The sequence below is a fragment of the Nicotiana tabacum genome, chromosome 2 (genome assembly GCF_000715075.1).
Source record: "Nicotiana tabacum cultivar K326 chromosome 2, ASM71507v2, whole genome shotgun sequence".
Lineage (NCBI taxonomy): Eukaryota > Viridiplantae > Streptophyta > Magnoliopsida > Solanales > Solanaceae > Nicotiana > Nicotiana tabacum.
In genome coordinates, this window is record NC_134081.1 from 72472181 (window position 1) to 72488877 (window position 16697).

A 16697-nucleotide genomic window follows, 5' to 3' on the forward strand; every position below is an offset into this window, starting at 1 on the left:
GCAAAGTGTAAAATGATGGGAAATATTGGGTTTGGGTGGTCAGTCCTATTTTTCAATCTTTTATTTTCCTATGTGGCACTAGTAATGACATAGAGTCCTACGTGTAGCCGACTGTATTACACGCATCCTCAGCTTCTAGTCATAAGCATTTATTATACAGGGTTTGAACGAGTGTAAGTGTTTACTTGGAAAAATCGCAAAGTACGGGGACTAAGATGACAAAATAGAACAAGTAGAAGTGCCACTTAGGCTGTTGTACCTATTTTTATATGTCTTTTTTCATCTGTTTTTATATGTTTATAAATGTATAAAGTTTACTAAAATTTTTATTATAGTCATACATAAAAACTTAGATAATAAATCTGATATTTCAAAAAGGAGTAAATCTTAACAACGTTAAAATTATTGACTATTGCTATTATCACCAATCCCTTTTCATTAACTAAAAATTTTGGGTTTGAGCTATGAATGAATTCACTTTTGGTACGAAACCCTTATCCCCGAAAAGGGAGGCGTGAGTTTAAGGACCCGTTTGACCATAGATTTTGTCAAAATAAACTTAGATTTTATTTGGCAAACACATGTTTGGCCATAGATTTTGCCTACATTTTGGCCAAATCCCAAATCACAAATCCCAATGGGCCAAAATATCACTATTATATTTTTTAAAAATTGCCCCACACTTTTATATTTTATAAAAGAGCCCACCATTTATTATTTTGTAACGATGTTGCTTCGTCTTCTCGGTCATCTGATAGTGTATCATGTAGTTCATTATAAAAATGATAATTTTGTATCAAATTTATTTATGTTCAGGACTATGGTTTGCGATAATATAATGAATGTTATTGATAATGGTACTGTTGGGTATTTGTGATAGTTTTTAGAACTTGTGAGTATAAGTCATATTTCATGTTTTTTTTCAAATCAAACTTTACCCAAAACAGATGTCCAAACACATTTTCATCTCCAAACCAAACTTCACCAAAATCAGATTTTTCAGAATAAATTTAAAAATCTATGGCCAAACGCTAGCTAAATTAATGAGATTCTAAAATGGATACCAAAAAACTTGGAAAACCAAAAAATAAAATAAAAAAGAAATACATTATTGAACAATGTTTTAAGCAAAACTAGCTTGGTACAAAAACAGCTTTGATTATAGTTTGAGGACAATTTTGCAAATTTATTCGTACTTTCTGTGACTTTTGAAGGGGCAAAACGATAATTGGCAGCTACTGCAGCCTACTACTACTGTCTCAACTCAAAACTCAAAACTCGAAGCTCGAGTTCGGGTCTGTAGTTCGGATCCTACCGACCGGTAACGATGAGTTTGTCTCTCATACAAGGCTACTCCTCGGCGGAGGAGGAAGAAGAACAAGAAGAACCTCAGTACCAGAAATTATCCTCCGACGAGGAAAACGACGACGTTGTTCCACACAAAAATCGATACAAACCCATATTTGACCCTAACCCTGCTTCATCTTCTTCGCTTCCTTCAGCTCTTGCTGCCTTTTCCGAAGTAAAATTTCCTTAAATTCCTTTTATTATTATTACTATTACTATTGGTATTATCTTTTTTATGTTATTTTGTTGTAATGTGAAGTGCCGTGTGAAACATTTATGTTTGGAAATTATTGGAGATTTCAGGGCCGCCGCAGTTTTTGAACAACAGTGTTGAAGAAGCTGGAAAGGAGGTGGAGGGGCAGCGACACGGTCACCGTAAGTACAGCAGAAACAAGAATGATTTACCAGCTGGTACTTTTCTAGCTCCTAACACTTCTTTTTATTCTATATATGATGGTATTTATTGGTGCTGTAATTATACAATGTCCCTTGAACAATTTATCATTTAACATCAGCTATTAGTATGGCTTGGTAACAAAGGGTGTAGCCTAATGATCAATGAGGTGGGTGAAAACCTGAAAAATCGGGGTTCACATTCCAGCGGAGATAAGAAACCCTAGGTAATTTTTTTCCATCTATCTAAGCCTTGTCGGGGAGAGTTATCCGGTAGCTATAACATAGGTAACCCAAAGTGAATGCAACTTAAATAGCTTATAGATATAGTCTGCAGTCCAATGTTTCTACTTTTTCACGAACACGGCGTTTAATAATCTAAGATAGAGAAACAAATCCTATCTCTAAAGGGGTTCAACTCAATATGTGTATCCTTTGGCCACCAATATAGCCTTCAAGTCGTCGACTGCTCCATCAACTTTTGTTGACTTTATAGACCCACTTGTAGCCCACTATTGATTTCCCTAGAGGCAAGAAAAGCTCTGTTTCTCTGATAGTGATATGCTGACAATCTTTTCTTTAAAATGGGGCATGTCAATTTTTTGCACTAGGAAGTATCTTTAATTGAATAATTGTGTCGACTACCACCACGCTATTTGTTCCTATTCTTTTGTTTAGTCATCTTTGTGACAATAAAGGAGAATCTCTAATGGTCAGACGGTTTGTACATTTTCCTTTTTTATCTTTCACCCTTATAGGTGCTGTAGTGGAGTCAAAGGCTCAGTTAGTAGGGATACATGAGAGGGTCAGAAGTGATGTTGATGGGAGCATCCCAAGGACAGCCACTGGTCAAGCAAATGTTTCTGTTGGCACTGTACAAGGAGGCAAACCTGTGCCAACTGCGAGCTATCCTGGTGCAGAAGATGCGGCAGAGCTTCTGAGGTAGGGATTATCATTTCGATTGAGCGGTCCATTATCTGAATCTCAACTTTGTGAGCTGGATTAATGTCATTATTATCGTAAATTGAATGCTAGAATTAGTTATATGTGTTTGGTATTTTTAATTTTCTGTATCTTGTGCGGTTCACTTTAGTGAAGCGTGAGCTTCACCTCTTGTTTTACACTTCAAACTCCATGGACCTTGTCATTTTGGCGGTTTTCACTTTTAAAAACAACAATTTATTTTTAAGAATGTCATTAATATTTGAAATACGTGTACGACTAGATAATTTTGATAGTTGACACCCTACTAAAGGTTTTAATATTTCATACGCCTTTCACTATCTCGAGATTTCAAATGCATTTAACGCTTAAGTTTGAATTACAATGTCATGTGTTTTCCTTTCCTAACCTTATAAACAAGCTCTAGTACTTAATTTTATACTTTTATACTATTACTAACACATTGTATAAGTATAAGTCAAACTAAGTTATTAAGCTGTGCGATGGTGAAAATTGAAGACATAAAAGGCAATCGAGGGGGTTTACTAAATAAGATAAACAATCCTACCATAGAGACCAGATTTACAGCTGCTGTATCCATTTGAATCATAAGTAAAAAAAAGATGCTTTTTACAAAGGCGCAGCTGTTGGATCCAGTGAGGAGCATGGTTTGTTTTTGGTTGGTTTATTGTTGTGAACCTTTGAAGTAGATGCAGAAGATATTGGACATAACATATTGGTGAAGATTTAGAGACCACCTTTTATTAGCTTGACTGCCTGAGAAGGATGAACATAAAAATAGTAGATTTGAAAAAATAGCATCCATGTAAAACTTCCTGCATGCATTTTCATGTATGGTATGTGGTTGCAGAAGTGTTTAGTATTGATATCCTTTGAATCTCAGTTTTGTCAATCTAGCTATTAAAAACTATCGCCTATGTTTTTCCTGTGGCTGACCCCACCTGCCTGTAAAGAAGGGCAGGAAGGGGACTGAGAACGATTGAAGTCAAGCTCTAAAGTCCAGACAATTTTTTTTGCTGTCTGGAATAATCACTTCGCACTAACGTTGATCATTTGCTTTGTTAGTTGTACTAAGTTCACATTTTGCTTTAACGCTGTGACGAGACTAATTTATGATGCAATTTCTGTTATCATTGAAAGAGAACATCGCTGCTGTTTAATTATTTTCCTTGATTCAGCTTTTAATGTATCTCTCCTTTTATTAAGTGGTGATGACTTGTGAGATTTTATCTTTGTGTTAAGCTGAAAACTTCCCTCTTGTTTTCAATTTGGACTCTTGGCGCCAAGAGAAATCAGCAAAAAGGAAAAAGAAAAGGATCATGCTTGATGGTTGGACTGGATCTGTTAAACCAATACTCAGTTCATTTGTGTAATTCTATAGTTGTTGATAAGTTTGGAACCAAAGTTAGGTTGACAACTTATAGAGGAGCAGCTACTGATTCTGCAAGAAGTATTTTTTGTTTGTTTTCATCGGTGGTGTATATAAGATTATCAATTGCTAGCATGCAGAGAGTGTTCGGGAAAACATAAATACATAACCATTGGATACATAATATCCTATCCTAGCATGATTATATCCTGCAAAGTAATTTTTTTTTTTTTGGGGATGGTTATCCTGCAAGTAAGTTTTTGCTTTTCAACACTTCTATTTATCTCGAATCCTCTGAGAGGTGATAGATTTTAGTGATTAATATGGCTATTCCTATATGTGGTACCCGCAATTCAAGCGTCATGAGTTCAGGCCTCCCATCTTGGCTACCGTACTTATGTTTCCCTAACCAAAAATGGCATAGAAAATATGTCAAGCAGTGGGCTCATTCTTTTCTCATCCTGCTTCACCCTTTGTTGGGTTGCACTAGTGATGAATTTAATTGTAGACGCCTAGATGCATTAGCTTGAATTTTTCTAGAAGTGTTCATTGCCATGGCAACACTGTGAACCCCACTATAATTTCTGTTCCCTCCAGGGTAGGGCAGTCCCTGCAAAGTAAGAACCGCACCTCTATTTAACCTAGTACGTATTAGTTCTTTTTCTAGAGACTGCTGAATGAACTTTCTTTTTCTTTTTTCTATTGGATGAAGTATATGCCGCATTAGGATGTGATTAGGATTATATATCATTATATGACAATGTGACTATGTGTGCTAGTTCTTTTATTGAGAGTATTGATTGCAGTTTCATTTATATACTATCTTTTGATGAAATGCATCTTGTATTAGGATGTGCTTGAGGTGTGGAATTCCCAAAACATACACGCACGCAAGAGGGATGGTGTGCCCAGCTTGCAGTGATCGGCCTGTAGACACTGACGAAGAGCCAGTCAAGAAGAAGGGCTCTACCATCAAAGACAAGGAGAAGAATAAGAGGATGAAGGGGCAGTCGTCCCATGCATCATGGAAAAGCGAGACAGAAATGCATCTCCGCCAGCAATTTGACTAGTCAAGTCTACAACAATTGGGTCGAATTATATGTAGGTCCTCCAGTGGCATAATCAATCAACTCTGTACTTTTAACAGATCTACCCGGCTGAAGTGAATTTAGGAATTGTGCATAACCTGTGATGTAGATTCTGGTTGGTGTTAAAGCTAAAGTGCCACCACTTTGTTCTTTTTTGGCCTCTTTGTTCGTTTTCCTCAAGATGTATCACATTTCAACTGAAATTGGGTTTTAGATACTTTTTGTTTGGAAGAAGTCGTGCAGTCAACAAGTGCTTCAGATAGAAAGGATTGCGTCTGTTAATGATCACTTGTTTTAGTTTCGATATAGCTAATGATTGTTTGGCCTTTTATTCCATCATATCCAACGTATGCATTAGTGTCTAAGCAGACAACAGTGCCAGTGGTTTCTTGGCAGTGTTAAATGATGATCTAAGCTTAACGAAAAACCGTTTAATTTATCTAAGGTAACTCATGATATGGTGAGGTGACATACCTCTGTTCTACAGTTATCAAGAAAAAACAGCTGCTTAGAAAAGACTCTTTCTTTCAATAATACATAAAGTAGGCCAGTTTCTCTCCGAGGGATCAAGTGAGAAATCCAGATATCTTATGATTAAATGCAAATAGTTCATTGTATTAGTGGGAGGTGGCAATGCTCGATGGAATTGTAGAAGTGCATTAAAGCTAATCCAGACACCTGGATCACCTCCATCTTAAGAATAAAAATGACAAATAAATCACAAAGCATAAGAAAGAAGGGTAATTGGGGTTGAGAAAATTCTATGCACAATTACAAATAAAAGTTTGCTTTTTAAATGGTTTGCGGAGATTTAGGAAAGGGGTAAAAATGGTTTCAGAGAAAAGTGGTCGAAGGGAGTTAAGAGTTTTGATGCACAAAAACCAAAGAAAATTTTCTTCTTGGGAAAACTTGACCAGACACTCATTTAGAGGGTTTAGAGTTTGGTCCTACTGTTGACTTCATCATACATCACGTAGATCAATTTCTCGACTTAATGAGGTTTGTTTATGATCATGGGACATTGTTGCCACAGATCCAAGTTTACGACTGGAAATTGGTGAGGGTCAACCAATGCCTTGTAAGATTGTCTAATATTTACCTTTCTTTGTCGGAACCTGATTCACTGGCTGGAAAGCTAATAAGAAATGAGTGTTATGCAGAAGTCCTATTGTAAATTCACCAACGGTCATCACATTTTTAGTTTACTGTACCAAAATCACTAAAAGTTTTTGTCACTTAAAAAATAAATAAACTTTTTCTACACTGCTCAGAAAATCAAAATGCTAGAAAAACATATCAACCGACATAAAAAAACAAATAGACATGCCAAAATACCACCATGCGAATTTCAATTAGTCCCTAAACTTGGGATTTAATGCAGTATACTCATAAAATTCCATAAATTATTTTTTCATTGTAAAAAGTTACCGCCTCCCCTATCTATCCGATAAATTTCTAGCGAAAATATTTTATCGAGTAAGTTTTGCTAGATAAATATTAGTACATTACAAAAATGTATCTCATATGATGGCATGGCATAGACATATATATTAAAAACAATTGTAAATGATAATAGGAAAAAAGAATTTACATATCACATAAATTCTTTTACATGTTACGACAATGTTTCTTTCTCATATAATGACAAAACATAGCCATATACACAAAAAATAAAAATTATCGTGCAAGTTATATCAGGCAAATGTATTGATAACATCATTTTACCCTAACAATGTTTCTCATAGGCCAATTATAACCCCCAAGATCCTAACACTAGACTGTTCAAGAGAGTATACTCTAAGCCATCAATCGAGTAGAATTTACAATTGTTTGAGTCGCGGTTGCCAAGTATATTCAACCCTTTATTTCTCCACCCCTACCTGACCCAAAAAGGAAAGACGTAGAACCACTGTTTAGGTCGACTCCACTATGCTGTCACTCTTTGATATGTTGGCAATTGTCCTTTGTACATTCATACTCTTATTCACTGCAGAAAGAAAAGAAACACATTCACCTATTAGAACCAATAAAGCATGTTCAGCAGCTTCCCCAGCTACATTATCTTCTTCCTGAATCCTGATGAAACAGCTACTGAGCTCACTATCTACGTGGAAATTAATATAAGCCCACCAATAGAAGAGGAAGGATAAAAACAAGCAATCTTGGATTTCGCTTGCAGGTTGCAGAATTTGCACAATCAAATACTTCAACAATTTTCAGCAAACAATGTCTAAATCTGTTTGTTGTTTTCATGTAAGCAAAATCACATCCCCAATTTAAAGAAGGAAAAAGAAAAGAGGAACTATTTATATAAAAGCCCCGCCTACACTCCAGAAAAAGGAAAGGCATGTAATGAACTAATTCAAGGCTTGAAGATATCAGAATTATAGAAAATGCTCAGTTCTCAGATGGAATTAGGTGTTCAAAATCTGCATACAGAAGAATGGATTATTGTGCATGGATCCTGTGAGTTAAAGTGGTAGTCACAAAGATGGATTGCAAAGTGAAGATAAAAAGAAACTGATTGTGAAAGCCCATTCAAAGAGATGCAACAAAATGGACTGGAAACATCTCCAATAAAACATCCAAAAACATGTAAAATACCTTGTAACATATTGTTGATAGGCCCTATACATGGCCAGCATAATGATTGAATGTAGACACCACCATCGGTCTTGAAGTAAGTATTTAAGGTCAGTTATCGGCAACTTTTCGCTCTCGTTTAGCTGCATTTCTCCACGACAAATCAAGTTCTCAGACATCACCAGCTGGCAACTCAGAGAACCATGGATCTGTTCATTGATTTATCAGGATAAGGTCTGATCCGCCAGAATGTCAAACATGAATGTTGTTTAATATTAGAAAAGCTTACTGTGGAAGGGGACCTCAAGCCAAGGAATCAGGGGCAGGTGTTACAGATGAGCCTGAAGACCGAAGGAAGAGCAAATGTGCAATAGATCGATCTAAAGAATTGGTGTCTCTTTCCATGTCCATATACCCTTGCCATCTGCAATACAAGCCATTAGAATCTAGGAAAAATTACGCGACACAACAAACATATACACTGTATTTATCATTCGTAGCTTTACTTTCAGAAAATTACCATTCTTAGCTATATTTGAATTTTATAGCAAATACAGGTAGATCAATCGTTTTAAACTGAAACAAGAGCACAACAAGCTCTTGTAGCTCAATTGGTTAGAGCACCTGTTTAGTAAGCGGAGGTCTTGAGTTCGACTCTCTACGAGTGCATTGTAATTTTCTGTATTATTGTATTTCGCCTTGGTTGTAATCGTTTGTGCGACGAATACAGTCGATACATATTGTATTCTTTGTATACACCCATGTATTTCGATGAAGTAATGAGTTTTATAGAAAAAGGCATCAAGAAGATGCAAGAAGTACCCATGTATTTCGCCTCAGTTGTATTCATTGCGCGAACGAATACAATTGATACAACTTATATTCGTTACGCGAACAAATACAATTGACACATGTTGTATTCGTTGCGCGTCTAAATACAAGTGATACAAGCTGGTAAGAATTGAACAGTAGCTAAGAACATTAATTAGGCAAACTATAGTTACGTATGGTAATTAGGCTTTAAGTTGTAATGCTTTATAAAAATTTCACCTCTGATGTCCGCCAACTGACCCTCAACCTCCCCACTTCCCCCTCCCCCCATCCAGCCAAACAGAAAAAATGAAGACCCCCTAACTTGCTGGCTTAGTTTTTCACTAACTTGACCACCTACCTCCCCCTTCTCTTTCTGAAACCCCCCTCCCCCTAAAGAGGAATGTCTAATTTCCGCAATCGCCACTAACATAACCTAACAGTCCTATTCCTTCGCCTGGTAAGATTGAGCATAATACTATGATTTGGTCGTCAACCAAACAAGCACAAATGAGATCTACCAACATTATTTGGCAGAAAAAACATGCTCCTACAGTACCATCCTGTCCATTGAGATGCCTTGCTAAACTTGTGAACATGAGGTTTCTTAAGATACCAGAAACAGGAAAAAGGGGAAAACAAAAAAGATCAGGAACTGCATTCTAAGGATTTAGAAAGACACTCGTTACCTCGAGAGAAATGTAAAATGATCAAATTTTGAAAAAGAATGATGGAAGATTAGAGATATATTGGAAACTTGATAATTTGAAAATACAAGACATACCTATTAAAGGTGTCAAACACTATAAACGTGATATCTTTCCAATAAACAGCAGTATCTTAATAAGAACTTAACAATTCTAGACTCCTAATTCCAACGACATGTATATTAATTTCAACAATCGATAAGCTTTCGAGGTTCTAACTGTCTATCCTTTTCTTTTTCCCCAAGCAATAACTTCTTGCACAGAAAACCCTGCTTCAGTCATCTTAGGATGGGGAGGGGTAGTGGAGACTTGAGAGCACTGTCTACTTATCAACCATAGGGTGCAATCTTTGGAAACTAGAAACGGTAATTTAAAATCCACCTTCCTGCTTATTTCTCTAGATTGTTGTGCACAGTTTAATGTTTATAATAGAACCTGAACAGTTCTACTCTGTACTATTGGGCTCCTTAATCACAAGACTTAGTACTGTACGTACTGTCTATCGTCCTGAAGAAGCCCAGGGGTGACCAGCCAATGGCAAACCTGGTACAAACTCTGTTTTCTAGCAAAATGCATAAATGATCAACGAGAAACCCTAATGGATAAAAAGAAATTGAGCAGAGTTCTGAACTTACACTACTAAACAGATGCCACTTTAAATTCGGGATACTATTCAGGCATTCACACAAAAGACCTCGCATCTGTGAGGTAAGCTAAATTAAGCTCAAGCATGATGCCAAAATATACATTTAACTGGCTGCTCACAGAAAGCTTGTAGTACTAAATGCATTAGAACTTGTGCAATGCAAGAACCAAGATCACGCGCTATCCTGAGAAAATATTATGCATGCACATTAAAACAATTGTAATACGAGAGTCAAGATTATGAGATGTTTTGAGAAGAATGGCCCTTAGCGCTCAAGAAATACTCATACTTGTTTGTCCTTTTGAAAGTCAATGCTTGGCTTCTATCTCTATCATCTCCAGAGTCATTAATGACATTAGCATCTCTATGCCTTTGTTCAGCACTCCGAGCCAACCGGTACAAGCTATCCCTTATGCATAGCTTTGTCCTTATATCCAACTAAACCAACAAAGTAAAACATAATTAGTTTTATAAAAACGAAAATACCGCGAATCAGTCAATTTTTCAGCAGGACTGCTAACTGCTACACCTCAACCATTCAGATTTGAATAATCAAGCAAGCAAAAAACAAAATTTCAAAAAATAAAACAAAAGCTTTTAAGGTGTTACCCCATAAAGAAGCAACATATGTGTGCAACTAGATGATGAGAAATGAAACAGTTTAGCTTTAGTAGATCTCCAACAGTAACATGCCCATAAGTGTGTATAACTGCAAGCCTATAATATACTATATCCATCTAAACCACAGCAACATGTAAAATATTTCTAGCACATAATATGATGCTAGAGCAATAAATATATTTGCTTCAGATTCGAACCATCAAATCTAAGGTCGGTTGGACATGTAAGGCTAAATAAAATATTCCAGCTTAAAGTAATGAACTCGCATCAAACAAGTTTGAACACATACTACTTCCATAGAGGGACACTCGGACCAAAAAAATAAGGCTTGCTTGACATGTAATTTTGAATTAATTTTCCAACTCAATTAAATAAATTCATCACCAAACAAGATTGAAACACATGTGAATTTTGTAGAGATTCTGTTTACCTGTTCTGTGACATGTTGAAGCTGATGAAATCCAGCAGTTTCTTCTGCTACTTCATCCAACCCAGAACTAATGGAAGTGCTCTCTGCTATAATTGAGGAACCTAATTCTGGTGGAATTCTCGTGCTAATGCCTTCAGGATCACTGCTATTTTCAAACTTAATTCCAGAATGCTGAAGTAGCTTCTCCTCCTCCTTTTCACTTGTTGTGATAGTACCCATCTGAAAAGAAGGATCAGGAGAGCTCTGCCTACACTGCAGATGATTTGGTGCATAGCAGTCCTTGGGAGAAAGGGACATGGAACCATTATTTCCAGATTTGGTAATCGATGAAGTTGGGTGATGGACAATTTGATCTGAACAACTGTAATCAGACATGTAAGAAACACTACTATGTAAGTAACCAGTCTCATGTTCATGAGCTTCATTTTGCTGAGGAATACCCGATGATATCAAATTGCCTTTAGGTCCAGTGGCCTCAGTAGAATGTCTTCTCTCTTCTGAAAGGCCATCAATATTACGCAAGGCATCACCATTTTCTATAAAAACACATTTTCTCTTTCCTTCCGATTGGTTCTGGTGATTTGCGTGCTTCTTATTTATATTATTCTGTGGAGAACCACACAAGCAAAATTAATAAAAAGAGGGGGAATCATTGTTGACTATCTTTATGCAACAGCAGTCAAGATGAATACACCCAATTCTTTTTGACAAGATGACTCAACAATCAACCTAATTTACAATTAGAAAGTCCACGTATCACAAATTAAGTAACGAAGAATGATATAAATTTTCAAAACAAGTTACCACACCCTAGGAAGAATTTAAATTAATATTGGTATCGCACTTTCAGGATGAACTGAGCCCATGCTAAGGTTATGAGATCTCATTTTACATTAACGCGCGCACGCAGAGAAAGATCATGAATCGTGGAACTACCATCATTTTTAAAATTTACCATTACACTACCGCTGATCCTCGGTTGACTGTTATTCAACATCTCAACTTGGAGTCTATCAAAAAATTCTACTTTCTCCAAACGCCCACCTCAGAAATAACCCAACACGGAACGCAAAGTAAGAGAGAAGAATTTGAAGTACACCAAGACAGAATTATACTTACTTTCTTTTGAGGTACTAGTTTGCACTCTGAATTACTTGATCCATTCACAAAAGACAGATGGCTCAGATTGGCCAATTCATCTTTCTGTGAGGGCCACAAATTTCTGTTATAGCTAACTGGTTGACTTTTAATGCCAGAATCACTAATTGAACTGCCCATTTCCTCTGTTCTTGAAACTTCAAGACTGCCGTTATTTTTCAGTGCACTGGATGTTGAGTTTTGACACTGAATATCTGACCTCAATCGATCTCTAGATCCTTCAATAGCATCTGATGATGCAAACCAACCAAGGCCATCCTCATTGCTGGCTCCAAGTCCAAATGTCGAATCACAACTGCTGGAGAACATCACAATAGTGAGTACTAGTTTAACTAGAATTCCTCCATTTAAACATGAAAAAAAAAACATAGGACAATTGAAAGCTTCACCTCACTGAATATGAAGAAAGCAATTACCTGAACATCATGTCAATATCCTCAAAGTTCCCCATCTCAGACCAGTTATAATACAAGAGATCATTAGTGTCTTTATCCACCCGGTTGTTGTCAAAACAACTCAGATCATTATCTACCAGAGAAATGGGACCAAGTGGAAAGCTACATGAGTTTTCCCCAATGGCAGCTTTCTTGTTGTCCAAAATGGGGCCATTTTGGCAGAAGTCACTGTCAATGGAGTCTACGTTTTTACGTTTGAAGCAATGATGCAATGTCCCAACATTTAATGAGCTTTTTCCACAGGTATTAGGCAACACAAAATCAGGTGCATCCGCCCATAAGTCCTCTTCTAACATCATGCTGCTGCTACTATTTAGTGGAGGAACTTATTCTTGCTCCTATCGCTGACTAGAATATTTAACTGTAGATTAATTTCCCACAATACTTGATTAAACCACCTCCTTGCACAGTTATCACTCTTGGAAGGAATTCACCAACACATCCACAATAGGATATTGCACTATATGATTATCACTATCGCAAAACTTGTCCCCCTCTTTAGCTTCTAGCTGTAATACCTGAATTTTAGCTGTAGAAACTGCAGAGAACATTTGTCAAAATGAGTTCACCAAGAGTAGAATTTAATAAAGTTCAATTTGAAAAATGAAAAAAGCCAGATGAAAGTAGAATGATGACCCATGCCAATCTAGAAGATACTAAAAGTTTAACCCGTAAGTCCTGAGAGATTATGAGTAGTCACAGCTACTGAAAGACAATTTCATGGTATATTAACCTATTTTCAAAAATAAAATAAAAAAATTACTGTATATTAACTAGGCCTCCATACCAATTTGGCAAAGAACATTTACTGTATTGAGAGAAAATCAAGAAATTAAAACTAAAGAATAAATTTAGGGGGGGGGGGCAAGTTGTAAAAGGAGAATGTAGCCATATCATTTATGATTACAACAACAACAACAACAAACCCAATATAGTACCACGAGTGGGGTTTGAGAATGATAGATAGTACGCAAAGCTTACCCCTATGGTAGAGAGGTTGTTTCCAGTAGACTCTCGACACGAGAAAAAATGAGAAAAGAGCAGTAGCAACAAGCATGTCAAGCAATAACGAGAACAAAACAAAAGAAAACAAGGCGAAAGGAACAACATGAAGATAGAAATCTACAATATTAGAATACAAGACTGCCACTAATAATGAGATTCCAGACACAATGGTCTCTTTTTCTCATTTGGTCTCTCTTTTGGCTGGAGGGAAAAGAATAAATGTGAGTTTCACAGTATCTATTATCTTAAAAACACGCAGACATAATATAAAAGATGGTTGAACAAACAGAAAAATAAGCAAATATCAGCTTAACAAGAAAAAGAGCAAACAGTGTTCATAAATCACTGGTATTTGCTAACTCAATTGACGAGTAGTAACGGGACGTGGATATGAAGTTGGTAACGCTACCCTTTTTTATTTATTAATTAGAGGTACGCCTCTTTATTATGGACAAAAAACTAGCTAAATTATCACAATAAGATTAACAAAAGAATCTAGTATACAGTAATTAATCGTTTATTATCTTCATAAAAATTATCATTTCTTTTACACTGAGAACTTGTTATACGAGCCAAATTTCCTTTTTTCTTTCTTTTTTGGGGCCAATCCGTGTAGAAAGGGAAACTATATATATATATATATATAGGTAACGCATGTTATTAGTATTTCTCAATCAAGTGCTAAATCGGGTTCAACTAAGTGAAATCATCAGTTAAAGAGGTATCACACAGAAACATTCAAAACAATAATTTCCAGATTAAAAAATTTCGCAATCTTTTCAGCAACAAATCAATTCACAAGCTGGAAACACTGAAAATACAGCAAAATTAAAAGGGTAAGATAATTTTACTGTCGGAAAGCTCACCAGACAACCGATAAATCTCCAAAAGAACGAACTTTGCCGGAAAATCAATACTGTAATTCCAGAAACCCTAATTTGATTCTCAGGAAACACAGATCTTGGAAGTTCTGTATAGGGAGAGAGGAAAGAAGCTTTTTGTTTGCTTTGAAACTTTCTCGTATTTTTAAATATAAGTACGTGGAAAGCCAAGTGGGCAATGAGATCAAATTTGTGGCCTTAAAACTTCTAGGGGTTTTTTGGGGTATCAAAATTCGTGGACGAGAGGAGAGGGCTAAGAAACGATCTGTTTTCAGTAGTTCATTGGTCCACGTAAGAAGAAACCGACACGTGTCAGCTGCTTGCCATTCTGAACAGTTGAAACAACGTGCCGGCGCCTATATTTCGGTCAATATAAAGTTGATGTTATTGATCAAATTTATTCTCTCTCTCTCTCTCTCTCTCTCTCTCTCTCTCTCTCTCTCTCTCTCTCTCTCTCTCTCTCTCTCTCTCTCTCTCTCTCTCTCTCTCTATATATATATATATATATATATATATATATATATATAATAGAAGAAAACAAATTAATGATATTATGCTAAGTATCACAACAAAAATTAACAAGTATCAAATTTTAGAGCAAAATTAGTTAGGTTAATTAATATTTAGTTATTCCTTTTTTAATGAATAAAAAATAATTAAATATCTATATATTTTAAAGAAAACTATTATAAAAAAGAAGAAAAAAATATAGATAAATAACTTGAATTTAAAGATATATAAAATGATAAAGACTAATGTAACGATTCGACCGGTCGTTTTGAGAATTAGCGTCCCGTTCAGTGACCTAAGGTCCCGAGCAGTTTCGTAACGTGTATTATAACTTGCGTGTGTGGTCGAGATTGATTTTCAGATGATTCGGGATTAAATTGAAAGAACAATTCTTATTTTTGAAGTTTAAATGAAAAGAGTTGATCGGAATTTGACCTTTGAGCAAACGACTCCGAAATGACATTTTGATGATTCCAACGGCTTCGTATGGTAATTTTGGACTTAGGCGTGCGTCCGGATTTGGATTTGGAGGCCCGTAGGGTAATTTGAAGCATTTCGTCGAAAATTGGAAAGTTGAAGTTTTGGAAGGTTAAGAGGTTTGGCCGAGAGTTGACTTTAGTGATATCGGGGTCGGAATGCGATTCCGAGAGTTTGACTAGCTCCGTTATGTCATTTGGAACTGGCATGCAAAATTTGACGTCATTCCGAGTTGATTTGGTATGTTTCGGCACGAGTTTCGAAAGTTGAAAGATTTGAAAGTTCATGAGTTCTATTCATGGTGCAATTCGTAGTTTCGACGTTGTTTGATGTGATTTGAGATCTCGAGTGGGTCCGTATTATGTTATGAAACTTGTTGGCATGTTTCGACGGGGTCCCGGGGGTCTCGATCGTGTTTCGAATGGTCTACGGGCCATTTCTCCATGTTGTTGGACCATTGTTTTGCTGGTATCTAATGTTCTTCATCGCGTTCGCGAGGAGACAGCCGCATTCGCGTAGTGTAATTTGGAGGCAGGCAGAAAATGTTCTTCGCGTTCGCAGCTAAGGCTTCGCGATCGCGAAAGTGGGAGTTCTGCTTCATCGCGTTCGCATTCGTTGCTTCGCAATCGCGTAGTGGGCGACCAGGCTAGGGAAGGCCATGGGTGTTAGCCTTCGCGTTCGCGGGAGTGCCATCGCGTTCGCGTAGCTTTAGATCCTTAGTGCACCGTGTTTGCACCTCTCTATTCGCATTTGCGTAGCACAATTTTTGGCAGGTGATATTTTTCTTCTTCGCGATCGCATATTCGCGATCGCGATTCATGTTACCTCGGCATAACATAAAATTACTCTAAGTCGAGGGTTTGGCCATTTTCTTCATATTTTGGGTTGTAGACCTCAGATTTGAGCGATTCTTCGTGGGTTTTTCAAGCAAATCAGTGGGGTACGTGTTCTTCACCCGAAATTTATTATATTCCATGATTCTATCTTTATTTTTATCTTATAATTAGTGTTTTGAGTTTGAAAAAAATGGGAATTTTTGAAGAAATCGTTTAAAATGTAAAATGATAATTTGAAGGATGAATTGATGTCGGAAATTGATAATTTTGGTATGGTTGAACTCGTATCGGAATGGGTGTTCGGGTTTTATAAATTTTATCGGGTTCTGATGTGCGGGCCCATAAGTTGACTTTTGGGTTGACTTTTTAGTTCTTGTTAAATATTGAAGTTTTATTATCCGGAAATGTTTTCGACGGG

The 16697-nt window shown here is 36.6% G+C and overlaps 2 protein-coding genes across 3 annotated transcripts; one reads left to right on the plus strand and one right to left on the minus strand.

The window, feature by feature from the left end:
• The first annotated feature begins 1229 nt into the window (after positions 1–1229).
• Positions 1230–5394, plus strand: LOC107801751 (uncharacterized). Its single transcript, XM_016625133.2, has 4 exons — positions 1230–1522; positions 1644–1758; positions 2499–2682; positions 4923–5394. The coding sequence occupies exons 1-4, from the start codon at positions 1328–1330 to the stop codon at positions 5140–5142; spliced, it is 714 nt and encodes a 237-aa protein (XP_016480619.1). The 5' UTR covers positions 1230–1327; the 3' UTR covers positions 5143–5394.
• Positions 5395–6730: 1336 nt separating this feature from the next.
• LOC107801750 (protein LNK1) lies at positions 6731–14626 on the minus strand. 2 transcript variants are annotated; one of them, XM_016625130.2, is made up of 8 exons: positions 14442–14626; positions 12532–13108; positions 12077–12413; positions 10958–11563; positions 10196–10344; positions 8033–8167; positions 7765–7952; positions 6731–7147 (listed from the first exon to the last, which is right to left on the minus strand). In XM_016625130.2, the coding sequence occupies exons 2-6, from the start codon at positions 12867–12869 to the stop codon at positions 8047–8049; spliced, it is 1551 nt and encodes a 516-aa protein (XP_016480616.1). In that variant the 5' UTR covers positions 12870–13108; positions 14442–14626; the 3' UTR covers positions 6731–7147; positions 7765–7952; positions 8033–8046. The 2 variants fall into 2 exon arrangements, with proteins under 2 accessions (XP_016480616.1, XP_016480617.1); XM_016625131.2 differs by having other exon boundaries at positions 12077–12410; positions 14442–14625.
• Positions 14627–16697: the final 2071 nt, after the last annotated feature.